Source organism: Kogia breviceps, chromosome 6 (genome assembly GCF_026419965.1).
Source record: "Kogia breviceps isolate mKogBre1 chromosome 6, mKogBre1 haplotype 1, whole genome shotgun sequence".
Lineage (NCBI taxonomy): Eukaryota > Metazoa > Chordata > Mammalia > Artiodactyla > Physeteridae > Kogia > Kogia breviceps.
The window spans coordinates 128410254-128426278 of NC_081315.1; the positions used below are offsets into that span (position 1 = coordinate 128410254).

Here is a 16025-nt window from a genome sequence, read left to right on the forward strand (position 1 = left end):
TGAATGAAAGTTCCTTTTGCTCCACATCCCCCCAGCATTTTGTGTTGTTTGTCACTGTTCTAGATTTTGGATGTTCTGATGGGTGTGCCTTTCCCTGATGACATGATGTGAAGCACCTTTTCATGTGCTTATTTGCCATCTGTATATCTTCTTTGGTGAGGTGTTTATTAAAATGTTTGGCCCATTTTTAATCAGGTTGTTTTCTTATTGTTGAGTTTAAGAGCTCTTTGCACATTATGGATAATAGTCCTTTACACATGTATCTTTTGGAAATATTTCCTCCCAGTTGTGGCTTGTCTTGTTATTCTCTTGACACTGTCTTCTCAGAGCAGAAGTTTTTAATTTTAATAAAGTCTAGCTTGGGACTTCCCTGGTGGTCCAGTGGTTAAGACTCCGTGCTTCCACTGCAAGGGGTGCGAGTTTGATCACTGGCTGGGGGACTAAGATCCCTCATTCTGTGCGGTGTGACAAAAAAAAAAATTAAAATTAAAAAAAAAATTTTTTAAAGTCTAATTTATCAATTCTTTCTTTCATGGATCATGCCTTTGGTGTTGTATCCAAAAAGTCATTGTCATACAGAAGGTCATTAAGGTTTTCTCCTTTGTTATCTTATATGATTTTTGTAGTTTTGTGTTTTACCTTTAGGCCTGTGATCCATGATGAGTTAATTTTTGTGACAGGTTTAAGGTCTATATCTAGATGTATTTTTTTGCATGTGGATGTCCAGGTATTCTAGCAACATATGTTGAAAAGACTGTATCTTTGCTCCATTGTATTGCCTTTGCTCAGTTGTATTGCCTTTGCTCATTTGTCAAAGATTAGTTGACTATATTTATGTGGATCTACTTTTGTGCTCTCCCTTCTGTTCCATTGATCTTTTTGTCTGTTATTTCACCAGTACCACACTGTCTTGATTAGCTTGTAGTCTTGAAGTCAGGTAATTTAAGTCTTCTAGTTTTGGTCTTCTCCTTCAATATTTTATTGGCTATTCTGGGTTTTTTGTCTCTTCACGTACACCTTAGAATGAGCTTGTCAATACCCACAAAATAACTTGGTAGGATTTTTTTTTTTTTTTTTTTTTTTTTTTTTTTTGCGGTATGCGGGCCTCTCACTGTTGTGGCCTCTCCCTCCGGACGCGCAGGCGCAGCGGCCATGGCTCACGGGCCCAGCCGCTCCGCGGCATGTGGGATCTTCCCGGACCGGGGCACGAACCCGTGTCCCCTGCATCGGCAGGCGGACTCTCAACCACTGCGCCACCAGGGAAGCCCAACTTGGTAGGATTTTGACTGGGGTTGCATTGAATCTAGAGAGCAAGTTGGGAAGAACTGACATTATCAGAGTTTTGTAGGTTTTCTCATGTAGATCTTGTGTATATATATTGTTAATTTATACTTAAGTATCTTATTTTTTGTGGTGCTAATGTAAATGGTATTGTGTTTTTAATTTCACATTCCACTGTTTATTGCTGGTATATAGGAAAGTGACTGACCTTTGTATATTATTAACCTTGTATCCTGCAATCTTGCTATAATCACTTACTGGTTCCAGGAACTTCTACATAGATGATCAGGTCATTTGTGAACAGAGACAGTTTTATCTCTTCCTTCCCAATCTGTATATCTTTTTTTTCCTTTTCTTATTGCATTAGCTAGGACTTCTTGTATGATGTTGAAAAGGAGTGGTAAGAGCAGACATCCTTGGTTTGTACCTTATCTTAGTGAGGAAACTAAGAGCTTTTCACCATTAAGGATCATACTAGCTGTAGGTTTTTTGTAGATATTCTCTATTGAGTTGAGGAAGTTCTCCTCTGCTCCTAGTTTACTGAGAATCTTTACTATCAATAGGTGTTGGATTTTGTCAAACGCTTTTTCTGCATCCCGTAATATGATAATGTGATTTTTCTTCTTTAGCCTGTTGATATGATGAATTACATTAATTGATTACCTACTAGGAAAAAACTTCCCATCCCACTTATATTTGCTCCCTGGGATGATGCTAAATTCAATATACATAGAAAAAGATGAATCATTTTAAGATAGAATATTTGAAATGTAAGCATACAGAAAAGTTTTTACAATAAGGGAAAGAGAAGTGGAGATAGAAGTTGGATTTTAAAATATTAGAACATTATTTCCCGAATGCCACAATGCCTGGGCAACAAATGGTCTATTAATAGGAACTTTATCCCCAGGGTCCTCTGCCGCCATTTTGTTTTCATGTATAGGCCAAACCTTTATTGTCACACTCTTAATTATTACCTTATTTTTTATTTCTCCACCTTTATTTTTTTCTTCCATTCTTTTTTATGACACACAAATATAAATGACAAAGGTCACATTTTTGATTGAAGAAATTATTTCATTGTACTGTTTTTCCCTCAAATATATTTTCTCAGGTGTATAATCATGTTTGGTGTAATTATAGGTGTAATGTCTTAATTTAGTCCTTATAAAATGTTTTTTTTCCCTCTGGCCGCACCACGCAGCTTGTGGGATCTTAGTTCTAGTCCTTATAAAATGTTCTTAATAAATATCTACATATGCAGTCCTGTCCGTATCTTATAACATCTGCCTCAATGAAATGTGACATGGCTAAAGTTCCCTGTTAAAGATTGAGTTAATGAGCAGGAAAAAGAAAATGTTGTGTGTGTGTGTGTGTGTGTGTGTGTGTGTGTGTGTGTTTTTAAGCACAGAAAGTAGTTATTATTTTCCTTTTAAAGAAATTGCCTCAAATCTTCAATTATTTAACCTCTTTCAGGTGGGGAGCAACCTATTCCTCTTTGGAACGAACATGATGGAACAGCAGATGGAGATAAGCCTAAAATTCTACTCTATTCCCTGAACTTGCAGTTTAAGGTAACATAAATAATAATATAATAATGATTCTTTAAGAAGTATTTTTCTACTTAATTAATGTATGCTTGTAGAAAAACCATATGATATATGAGTATGCCAAATAGAAAATAAAACTGAAGTATAACCCTGTCCACGCAGAGAAGAAGCTTTAACAATTGAATATCCTTTAGGACGTTTTCCTATTTGTATTTTTATATATGTATATATTTCTGCATTTTTAAAAACCTTGAATACCTTTCCATATCAGAACATTTAGATCCACTTTATCTTTTTGAACAGCTGTGCTATATATTATACAGTTGTAACAATTTAGCTACTTCCTTCAGATGAACCTTTTGACTTTTTTCTAATTATTGCTGTTATAAATTACTCTGTAAGAAATATTTTGTACAATTGTCCAGTTAAAATAATACCTTAATAGAAACGTTATTTCCAATATTTATGACATTAGTGTTCTTAAAAATAAAAATCATTCTTACCAAATAGTTATTTACTTGTAATTAATGTATTTAACACATGAACAGTCTATATTTTAAATACAGAATGCTGAAATTAAACTTAATAGCTAAAGAAGTTCCTACTGACATGAGAAATTAAAGGATGTTGCCAGTTTTATCAGTTCATCAGGCATCCTGTATGTGTTTTAAAACATGGCTGTTTTATTTATCATATATTGAAAGATTTCATTTGTGTGGGTGTACATTGTTTTAAGATTCCTTTTTTCCTCCAAACATATAATCTGCTAGGGTATTCAAGTAACGGCCACAACTCCCTCAATGAGAGCTGTGAGATTTGAAACTGGATTGATTGAACTGGAACTTTCGAACCGACTTCAAACCAAAGCTTCACCAGGAAGTAGCAGCTATCTGAAACTGTTTGGTAAATGCCAAGTGGATTTAAATCTGGCATTAGGACAAATTGTTAAACATCAGGTGAGTGCTGAATATGTTGATATTAAAACTGTGGCTTTTAAACTTTGCACATCAATTTAAACTACTTTAAGTATTACTATATTTTAAAAAGTATTGAGTTGAAGTTCCTAAAATTTGATTGTAAATTCTAATAAAAAATCATTTAAGAAGGCCCTTATAATTTTACCTTGGTATTTCATTGAGTATATTGGTGGTATTTTGTTCAGTGCAAATGCAATCACATGAAACTTGAATCTAGTATCTTCATAAATATTCGCTTGTAATTTCTCTTGATTTTGTTAAACATTATCTTTTATTTCAACACGTTGTACGAACATTGGTCAGTCTTTAAAATGTTACTAAGTTTCTTAGCTGTCCTGTTTGATACTGGCAAATTTTGCATGCTATAATATTAAACATGTAAAGTTTAAAAAATGTGTATATATATGTTGGTATATATACGACAGTAAATCAGATTCTGTTTTATAAAAATTAACTTTACAGCTCATCAGGGAATTTTACTATTTTTTTTGCTAAAAATTATTATGTAGATTTAACCTTTTTCCTTCTTTAGTTTGAAGAGTAAAAGAATACCAGTCACTTTTCAAAACTCAGTGGCTGTAGTAAAGATTATGTGGGGGAATAAATGAACAAAAATTTCATGTCATCTCTAGAAAAACAGTAATTTTTTCAAATAGAAACACAGTTTGAGAGGAGAGAGGATCTAATTATCTTGAAACATTTAATACATTGCCATTGAGGATATGGCCCTAATGCTAGCTTTTATATGAATTTTATGTATGACTTCCTATTTATTTCTTATATACCCATTCATATTATATATTAATTTCAAGTGTTTATGGTACAGAGTATCAAGAATTTATCATTGACAAATGAAACAGAGAAAAATGTACTGTAGTTCTTCAAGTGAACAATACCATTAATTGTGTTAAAACTTCTAATTTTTTTAAACTAAAATATTTTCCATTATTTGATTTTATTGAGCTTTTAATTTTATTTTAGGTTTATGAGGAAGCTGGTTCTGATTTTCATCAGGTTGCCTATTTTAAAACTAGAATTGGGTTAAGAAATGCCCTGCGAGAAGAAATCAGTGGTTCTTCAGATAGGGAAGCTGTGCTTATTACCCTGAATAGACCAATTGTTTATGCACAGCCTGTGGCCTTTGATAGAGGTAAGATGAAGTCTATCAATACTGTCTTGTTAGATTCAGAAATGTTTTGGTAATGCTAGAAAAAATCATCTGTAGTTTGCCAGTTTACATGCTTGACAGCTAAATGTCTCTTAAATTTGAAATGTGAGCATCCAAAAAAAGTTTCTTGCTTACTACCATCAGTTTTTGAAGTTACTTTACTTTTTAAAGTTATTTGCTTTTTACATGGATCTATAGGAATGTCTGATTCAGAATTTTAAATTTTTTGGTTTGGATAACTATTGCACCCAATTGTCTTAGCACTGTCTTTATTCATTTATTCTATAAACATTTATTGTTTACTGTCTAGAAGTGGAATATAAATATGGAAAACAGGATCTCTGCCCTCAAGGAGCTCTCAGTTCAGTGGGAAAGAGAACAAAGTAGACTACAGAGTGGAGATATATAGATATACACACACACACACACACACACACACACACACACACACACACACACACTTCTTTTTTTTCCCCTTATACCTGAGGGTGTCTTAACTTTCTCTGTGCTTCTCAGAGGAGAAACTAAATTTTCAGATTCAACTTGGAGTTAGGAGTTCACCAAGGAGACAGGAAATGAAAGCTTGTCCTATTTGCCTCTGTATCTGAAGGCCTAAAACAGTCCCAGGCATGTAGTTAAGAATTAAATAAATATTTGCCAAGTGAGAAAGAACATGAATGAATATATACGAGCACAGAGGTCTAAGAAAATATAGCAGCCACTTTTATAAAATAAAATAATGGGAAATAAGACTGAATGATAGATAGGATCTAATTAATGTGTCTTGGGCAAATAGGAATTGTATTTTAGAAGTAATGAAGAACCATTTATGAAGCCATAAAAGATTTAGATCGGTGGTGGGCATTGGCTGGTGATAAGATCAGTTTGTTAGAAAACTGCCCTTACCATTTTATTTTGCTAAATCTGGTGCACATTTTTTTTTTCATTTCTCATCTTACCAACTTTTGATCAACTTTCAGCAACTCCTTAAAGTACTTTCTACTCTTTGTGTCCATGACATAACATCTGCTTTTCCTTCTGCTTCTCTGGCCCCTTCATCTTTATCTCTCTTTAGACTCCTCCTTGTATATACTGCATTAAATGATGGTTTACCTTAAGTTTCATTCTTGTTACAAACTCAGATGTCTTCGACTTCTCTCTCTAAATCACACTTTATTAATGTATACTCCCAGTATTACATACCTCTCCTTCAAGAATTTTTAACTGTTGTAACAGAAAGCTGTATATGGTCAGGGACCATGTCTGTTTTCGTTTGTTATTCCATGCCAATGCCTAGCATATATAGTAGGCATTTCACAACTAATTCATTGAATGAATGAACAGACCTGGAGTTTATTCTTTTGCCACTTTGCAGTCGCCTGCTTTCTGCTTTTTTCATTTCTCAAGTTGACTGTATCCTCTTAGATCCTTTCAAATTCTAATGCTACAGTTTTCTGGGAATAATTTTTATTAATCAACAGGATTTTGCAGCTCTAGAGGTTTACTTGCCATATAGCTTTACAGTTTTTATTTTAATTTTCCTTCTGCCCTGTCTTAATTATCAAAAGCTGTGCTGTTTTGGCTGAATTATAAGGCTGCCTATGACAATTGGAATGAACAACGAATGGCTTTACATAAAGATATTCATATGGCTACAAAGGAAGTGGTAGATATGTTGCCTGGTATCCAGCAAACGTCAGCCCAGGCGTTTGGGACTCTCTTCCTCCAGCTCACTGTGAATGACCTGGGAATTTGCCTGCCTATCACAAATACTGCACAGGTATAAAAAATCGAATCGCAGTCCAAGATTAAGAGCCAGACATTTCTAGAAACCATTTTTATGTGTATAGAGTATAACAATAAGCTTTTCAGGATAACAGTTTATAACTTGAGTTTAGTAGATAGCAAGTAAGATTGAACCCCTTCAACCGTTATTCATCCACAGTGTATTAAATATCAATTTCATGAGACTTTTCTCTGAAGCATTCTGATATGCCTCATAATAGTAATGAGATTGACACCCACCTAATAAATCTTAATTTTTACCTTGGAAAAACAGCAGCTTAGTTTTCAAAATTTTTTATTTGTTTTGTATTTAGCCAAGACATCTTTGGCATACACTTGATAATAAAATAGAAACAAAGGATATTTAAGGATGCTATATAATAATGTTTAATAACTTTATGTAAAACAGTGTAGGGAATTTCAAAAATTCTTTTAAACTATAATATTTAATGGTAACAAAACTTCCAAGTTATGTGTACTGGATAAAGCAAAAATTTGCTCTTTGTGATTTAGGACCAGTTCTCAGGAATACATATTTGCATGCACATCTGTGTGAAGGAAAAGGCTATGAACCCCCTGTTAGGCTAAGAAGTTACAATTATAACAGATACAGAGGTCTACATTTTACTGTTATAATTTACCTTAACCTGTAGCCACTTGTTGAAAAATGGTATTTTAATGACATGATGGACAGAGCTTAGGAAGGCGTACACACCAGGGATGGTTGTCAAAATGAAAATGTTCCACACAAACTAAAAGGCTTGAGATAAAAAGAACAGATAATTAGCCTTTTGCAAGTTTAGTTTAAAAAAAATGCACATGGCAGTGCATTTCCCATGAGCAATTTAATTTTAAAAGTAGGCATCTTTCTAAACTGCTTTTTAATGAAGCTCTCTAGGGTTGACCCTTTTTAGATGTTTGATCTTATGAATCCTGTGAGGTTTCCAAATTTTAAAAGTTGTCACCTTTTGTCTCATTTCTTTAATATATTTTGCAGTCTAATCACACTGGAGACCTTGACACTGGTTCTGCTTTAGTACTGACCATTGAAAGTACTCTCATCACTGCTTGTTCTTCAGAATCTCTAGTTAGTAAAGGGCATTTCAAAAACTTCTGTATCCGTTTTGCTGATGGCTTTGAGACGTCATGGGATGACTGGAAACCAGAAATTCGTGGGGACCTAGTGATGAATGCCTGTGAGTGTCTTATTTTCTGTAAGAGGTGTTGAATTTTTAAAAATTAATCCCAGTGTCTTCATAAGTAAAACTAAGGGATGTTCATATATAGGAATGTTATTGGACTTTGTGAAATAAAGGCTATTTCTAATTAAAGATATCAGAACATATTTGTGAACAACTGCAGCTTTCCGTTGTTTCCGTAAGTAAAGCAACTGGTATTCTTTTTGATGGTATAACATTTGAAGGTTTGCTCACTCCCTGATTTTTCCTGTAATTGATTTGTGAATGAGCAGGCAAAGTGTCTTTGTTCTGTGGGGATCTTGAAACAAAGTGATAAATGTGTAAGATCCAGTTCATCCTATAACATAATACAGGATAACCGGGAGCAGGGACTCCAGCCATAACTAAGTCCACATGTCCATATATGTAGTATACAGAGTATAATTTGTGTGAATTCCTCTGATTCTATTATGCTCCATTAAACACAGCTTTAGTTATTCCTCTGGTTGTGAATAACTAAAGCTGTGTTTATATGCTATTTTGAAGGTACAGGGATTTATTTTTATTTTAATATTTTAAACATTACAGCAGACTTGATAAAGCATCATTAATCTATTTTTAATTAATTTTTATTGGAGTATAGTTGCTTTACAATGTTGTGTTATCATTAATCTTAATGAAAAATTATATTTGAGGAATTAAAGGTTGTGGACTAAAATTCCTCAGCTAATCTGTAAAACAACATTAATTACTTTTCAGAAGGTGGTATGCCATTATCTAGCAATTTTTTCCTCTCTTCACTGGAAGAAAATCTTCTTTCCAGTTCTGGGTTTTCTTTGAGTATTGGGAGAACTTTCCAGTGTTTTTATATCAAAAATTGAAGTTTTAGCGTTTAATATTGGCTAAAATTTTAGGTGAAATTTTTTGGTTTTGAATGCTTTGCATTTAGATAATTCATAGGTAAAATACTAGGATTTCTTTGAAATACTTCAGGTTATTAAGAAGACTTGATATCAAAATACTCATGCCTAAAACCCAAAAGACCAAAATTAGCCTTCATCAGAAATTTTGACAAGTAATCATTTTACATGGTTGTTATATATGTTTTAAAAAGTCACCATAACTTCTTTTGTTTGTGTGTTTTTTTCCTTAAAATAAATTTAAACCTATTGATTTTTATTAAGATGACATTTTGCCATCATTATAGTCATACTGGATAGAATATATTTAGAAGCAAGGAAGGATACCATTTCCTTAACAGTTTAAACAAAGGGAAAATGCATAAGAAACATGCCTCTGACTCAAAGTCAAAAACACATATTAAAAAATATAAACAATAACTCAGCACCTCAGTGGATAATATACCAGCAAAGTAGAACACTAACATGCTGATAATTATGATAATCATAATTTATTTGGGGTTTTGGAGGGTATCAAATGACTTGTTTTTGTAACATGCTTATTGTTTGGTGTTTTGGGAGAGTGGCAAATGAGATGAGTAGAGTAGTTGTTTTGCTGACATAAAAGAATTCTAAATTACAGATTCACCAGTTAGTTTACTATTTTGGAGTTTTTATTAGTAGTAAGTATACTTGGATATAACTGACAATTTTTTTAAAATAAGAGTTGAGTTTAGGGCAGAGAAATAAGGAAAAGTAGGATTATGCCTTAGGATTTTTTTTCACAGATCATTTAAAAATCATGCCCTACAGAAACAGAAATATAGATCAGTGGAACAGGACAGAAAGCCCGGAGATAAACCCACGCACATATGGTCACCTTATTTTTGATAAAGGAGGCAAGAATATACAATGGAGAAAAGACAGCCTCTTCAATAAGTGGTGCTGAGAAAACTGGACTGGTACATGTAAAAGCATGAAATTAGGACACTCCCTAACACCATACACAAAAATAAACTCAAAATGGATTAAAGACCTAAATGTAAGGCCAGACACTATAAAACTCTTAGAGGAAAACACAGGAAGAACACTCTATGACATAAATCACAGCAACATCCTTTTTGACCCACCTCCTAGAGAAATGGAAATAAAAACAAAAATAAACAAATGGGACCTAATGAAACTTAAAAGCTTTTACACAGCAAAGAAAAGCATAAACAAGATGAAAAGACAACCCTCAGAATGGGAGAAAATATTTGCAAACGAATCAACTGACAAAGGATTAATCTCCAAAATTTACAAGCAGCTCATGAATCTCAATATCAAAAAAACAAACAACCAAATCCAAAAATGGCCAGAAGACCTAAATAGACATTTCTCCAAAGAAGGTATACAGATTGCCAACAAACACATGAAAGGATGCTCAACATCGCTAATCATTTGAGAAATGCAAATCAAAACTACAATGAGATATCACCTCACACCAGTCAGAATGGCCAGCATCAAAAAATCTAGAAACAATAAATGCTAGAGAGGGTGTGGAGAAAAGGGAACCCTCTTGCACTGCTGGTGGGAATGTAAATTGATACAGCCACTATGGAGAACAGTATGGAGGTTCCTTAAAAAACTACAAATAGAACTACCATGTGACCCAGCAATCCCACTACTGGGCATATACCCTGAGAAAACCATAATTCAAAAAGAGTCATGTACCACAATGTTCATTGCAGCTCTATTTACCATAGCCAGGACATGGAAGCAACCTAAGTGTCCAATAACAGATGAATGGATAAAGAAGATGTGGCATATATATATATATATATATATATATATATATATATATATATATACACACACAGTGGAATATTAGCCATAAAAGAAATGACATTGAGGTATTTGTAGTGAGGTGGATGGACCTAGAGTCTGTCATACAGAGTGAAGTAAGTCAGAAAGAGAAAAACAAATACCATATGCTAACACATATGTAGAATGTAAAAAAAAAAAAAGGTTCTGAAGAACCTAGGGGCAGGACAGGAATAAAGACACAGATGTAGAGAATGGACTTGAGGACATGGGGAGGGGGAAGGGTAAGCTGGGACGAAGTGGGAGAGTGGCATGGACGTATATACACTACCTAATGTAAAACAGATAGCTAGTGGGAAGCAGCCACATAGCACAGGGAGCTTTGTGAACACCTAGAGGGGTGGGATAGGGAGGGTGGGAGGGAGATGCAAGAGGGAGGGGATATGGGGATATATGTATACATATAGCTGATTCACTTTGTTATACAGCAGAAACTAACACAACATTGTAAAGCAGTTATACTCCAATAAAGATGTTAAAAAAAAATATCGTGCCCTAGAAAAAAGATGGCCCTGTGTCGTTAATTCCCTGGTGGTCCAGTGGTTAGGACTTGGTGCTTTCACAGGCGGGGCCCAGGTTTGATCCCTGGTTGGGGAACTAAGATTCTGCAAGCCAAGCGGCATGGCCAAAAAAAATTTTATATATATATATATATATATATATATATATATATATATATATATATATATATATATATGTAGCCCGGTGTAATTTCCTCTCTAGGTGATAATATTTTGGGGGGAAGTACAATAAAAATTAGAAAGGACAATCTATAGGAAGGGTTCCATGGACCACTTAAATAGTAAAGATTAGACGCTTTTCTTTAACGTGTATTTCGAAAAACTAAACCATCAGAAGTTTGAAAAGTTCCAAGCTTTCTGCTGACACCTGGGGTAGCAGCATTTGGTTGTCACAGCAGGAATACTGCCATCCTGCATTCTGGTTGGTCCAACTCAAGATGAGGTACAATGGGAAAGAGCCCAGTTGGTTTCCTACTTCTCACTTTCAGGATTCAGATCTACTCCTAAGAATTTTAATGTTCCTTATTAATTCATCATGCCTCTGTATTCTATGGATTTATATAATCTTTTATTTTAGCTTAATATTAAAAAATTCTCTAGCACTTCTTGGGATTGGAAGTCCCCAATTTTTCTACCCTTTTTAAACTTACTGTTTCTTACTTTCACTTGGCCTTAGTTATATTACTCCAATTTCAGAGGCTTTTCTTTTCATTCCAGCAGTCTTAAGATTTGAAAGGGTAGTCTAGGTTTTTTTGCTCTGATTTATAACTATGACATTAAAGGTGAATTAGGCAATCTTTTACCCCCAAACAAGATCTAATTCATTTTTATAAGTTGTATGTGAGGCACAAGTACCATATGGTTCAAAAGTATAATTTAGATTTTAAAGTTATTGGCACCATCTTAAAAAATACATAATAGAAATTGTCATTTATAGACCCTTTCTCCCAAAATAAATTGTAGTATTTCTTTTTTTTGTTTGTTTAATTAATCTATTTATTTGGCTGTGCCGGGTCTTAGTTGCAGTATGCAGGATCCTTAGTTGTGGCACGCAGGATCTAGCTCCCTGACCAGGGATTGAACCCAGGCCCCCTGCATTGGGAGCGTGGAGTCTTAACCACCGGACCACCAGGGAAGTCCCTAAATTGTAGTATTTCTACAACTCACATTTGAGTAACATTTGAATACCAGTTTAGAATATGGAATGAATTGCAAAAGGACATTTTATTTATGGTATATTTATTGTCAGGTTTAGACTGAAATTTGGTTTCCATTAAGGATTACTGAGAAAGGGTCTTAATTCTATCTTTAGGCTCTACTTTGTTTAAAAGTTGTTTCAAGGATGGTATGTCTTTTGTTGATTTAATTAACCTCTTAAAAAAGCTGAAATTATCTGATTAAAGCTAAGAAATAGTAAATGTTTCAAAGTTAAAGTTAGATATGTTCTGGGGATAGGTCGATGACCTTAGGAGGCTGACGTTATGAGGTTGACATCATGGCAGACAATCATTTTTTTAATCCCCTCATAAAATGATTCTTGTCAAAGTAAAAGACAGGGTTGATGGATCATGTCTGTGACCTAATGTGGCAGTTCTTAGTTATCAAAAAATCATTTTAATATTATTTGCATTCTCAAAGTGCCATTCACTCATGATGGTACAATAGCATCTGGAAACTAGAGTTTCAGAGTTGGCCAGGTATTGTCACTCAGATAAGGAAATCACATGCAGAATGTAAAGATAAAACTGGAGTCAAATCTTTTTTTCTTTATTGAGGTATGGTTGATTTACAATATATTAGTTTCAGGTGTGTGCAGTTTAGTTCTTAAAATCGATAAGAATAAAATATTGTGAGATATTAAATAGATACCATAAGTCATTTAAGGTAGCCCTTTCATTCTCCAGATTAGAAACTGAAACCTAATACACTAAGATGTATCAGATAGATAACTAATAAGAACCTGCTGTATAAAATAAATAAATTAATAAATTAAATTTTTTAAAAAAGAAACTGAAACCTAGAGAGGCAGGTAATCCTGTTTATATTTAGGTAATCATTTTTGGAAGAAAAATTGCAGTGTAATATTTAATCACAAGCATAATTTTATTGAAACTTATTTTGGGAGTGATTTTTGTGCAGGTGTAGTTCCAGATGGTACCTATGAAGTGTGTTCCAGGACTACAGGCCAAGCAGCTGCTGGTGAGTTCACCTTTGGTATTACTTTTGCTATATATATCTGGTAGAATTCTGCTTTTTTTATCCATTTTTCCTGCCTTTATATTAGAGGCTCTTTTAACTAAACTCATTCTGGTATTCCCTAATTTTTAAAAACTATTTTGCAATAATATTAGCATATTTTTATTTATCTAACAATTAATTAGACACCATCAGTGTGCAAGATACACTACAAAATGTTTTGGGAAAGGCAAAGATGAATAAGATATACTTTCTATGCCATATAAGTTTAAATTCTAATAATGTAGTTACAGCTCTGCAGCATAACTCAACTGCGATAAGTGATAAGTTCAAAAAATATATAAAATTCCAATTATTGAAATTTATAGGAAGGAGATAAAATTTCTAAATTTCAAAGGATACTGGAATGAGCATTTAAACAAGGACTTGAAAGATGGATAAAATTGTTTCTTAAGCAAAAACTGAAAAGTATGAATAGAGAAAATTCAGGCAGAGAGAATAATACCTGTCATGATGTCAAAACACAGTGTCTAGTTAGAGTTGTCCAAATTAGCTGGAATAGAGTTATGTGAAAATAAGATGAGAAAAATCTTAAATCCCAAATTAAGGAATCTGGGCTTGACTTGGTGGGCAGTGAGAAAGCCATTGAGTGTTTTTGAGCAAGAAGGCAGAGCGACAGTATCAAAGGGACACTTTCAAGGATTAGAGAGGAGAAAAATCTAGGAAACTGGTTAGGAGATAACCATAGAAGTAATAATCTGTCTTAACTAAGATGACAGCATAGTGTAAACTTTTATGATTTTTACTGGTATAAAATTAGGGGAAGATAAATGGAGATATTTATTTAAGAGCACTTAAAATGTTGAGGGGGTAGAAGCTGATTAAGATGAGTAGATTTCCTTTTCTCCTTACTATTCCTCTTATCCTCCAAAACTTAGTCTCAGCGCTCATCCTAAGTAAACTGTCTCAGAAAATAGCAAGGCCTGCAGTCCCCACTGACAGAGAACTGAAAAGGTTAGGGAATTTCCAGCAGTAATGTTAGAAGGAAAAGGTGATAACTGAGGTGAACATACATATTGGGAGGAAGTCACATAAAAGTCTTCGTCCGGAGTCTTGTTTATAAGCGACAACAACGTACTCAAACTGGCTTAACTAAAAGGGGAAACTTGTTAAAAGAATATTTGCAGACCACAGTTAAACTTAGGAATGGCTATCTCAGTCAGGAGAAGGAAGCAGGTCAATTCAGGGGCCCTCAGCAACTGCTGGAAATAAGCCCAGCTGTCACCAGGGCTCTTTCCAGCTCTTGTCTCTGCTTCTCTCCGGCTGCTTCATTTTTTCTTACTGCTGACCTCCTGAAACGTGGCAGGAAACACGGCTGCCAGCAGCTCATGAGCCTCATTCCCCACCCCTCAGTCACTAGAGAGGGACCAGTCTTTTCCCAAGTCCAGGGAAGGATTCTTAGTTTTCCAACTTCAACCCTTACTCAGACTAATCATCTAATTAATTCTGGCTAATGAAGGAGGGCTGTGCCAGTTCTCCTGCTATAGTCATGGGAAGGCAGATCAGCTAGGGGGCTCGGGGAGGAGGGAGTTCATAGGTCACATGGGGAAAGAAGAGTGCTGAAAACAGAGAAACAATAGGTGTCCACTATACAATCCCACAGTCTCACGTTTCTGACAGATCTAGCTGTGAGAGACATTAGTTATTACACAGGGCCACCATCCACTTTATTCCCTGAATGTAGAATTATTTAAATTTCTATACTCAAGACTTACCAAAAATGTCACTTCTTTATTTAAACAGAAAGTAGTAGTGCTGGCACCTGGACACTCAATGTATTGTGGAAAATGTGTGGGATTGATGTCCACATGGATCCTAACATTGGCAAAAGACTTAACGCTCTGGGCAATACCCTTACAACACTGACAGGAGAGGAGGACATAGATGACATTGCCGATCTAAATTCAGTGAACATCGCTGACCTGTCAGATGAAGATGAAGTTGACACTATGTCTCCCACTATCCACACTGTAAGTGAACTCACAGTTAGACTTTTTCAGGACTGGCTTTTACCCTGAGAAAGGGATATTAAGTCAGTGTTATTCACTGTAGTTGCTAATTGTGGAGGAAGGAAGGGAGTGGTGGTTCTCTGTGTCTACATTTAAATACTATTGTTTTTTAAATTCCATAATATTGTCTTTTAACTGAATTCCTTGTTTCATAACGGTTGTCAACCAACTTGTGCCTTAACCTACAGGTAACATGTTAACGGTAAAAACAAAGTGTAAGCATATCTGTAGAGACAGTAGATCACTGGTTGCCTAGGACTGGGAGAGTTCAGGGGGTTGGGAGAGGGGATGGGAAGAGACTAATGTTATGAGGTTTTGTTTGGGAGGCGGTGAAAATGTTCTAAATAGATTCTGATGCTGGCTGCACAACTTTGTGACTATAAACCATTATACATTTTAAATGGGTGAATTTTATGGCATGTGAATTATCTCAATAGTGATGTTCAAAAATGAAAGTCAAAAGCCAAGTGCACCCACACAAAGGATACATTTTTAAAATGTGTGTTTCCATTTATACTGTACATATTCTATAGTATCA

At 34.6% G+C, this 16025-nt stretch overlaps 1 protein-coding gene across 7 annotated transcripts in view; it reads left to right on the forward strand.

Annotated features, from left to right (window-relative positions):
- The window catches only part of BLTP1 (bridge-like lipid transfer protein family member 1), a 207117-nt gene that overhangs the window by 149866 nt on the left and 41226 nt on the right, over window positions 1-16025 (forward strand). For all 7 annotated transcript variants that reach the window (XM_059067561.2, XM_067036610.1, XM_067036614.1 and 4 more), the window contains 7 exons: window positions 2758-2855; window positions 3602-3787; window positions 4790-4958; window positions 6545-6756; window positions 7759-7957; window positions 13362-13421; window positions 15222-15448. In XM_059067561.2, coding sequence (XP_058923544.1) covers window positions 2758-2855; window positions 3602-3787; window positions 4790-4958; window positions 6545-6756; window positions 7759-7957; window positions 13362-13421; window positions 15222-15448 — 1151 coding nt within the window. The remainder of the gene's footprint in view (window positions 1-2757; window positions 2856-3601; window positions 3788-4789; window positions 4959-6544; window positions 6757-7758; window positions 7958-13361; window positions 13422-15221; window positions 15449-16025) is intronic.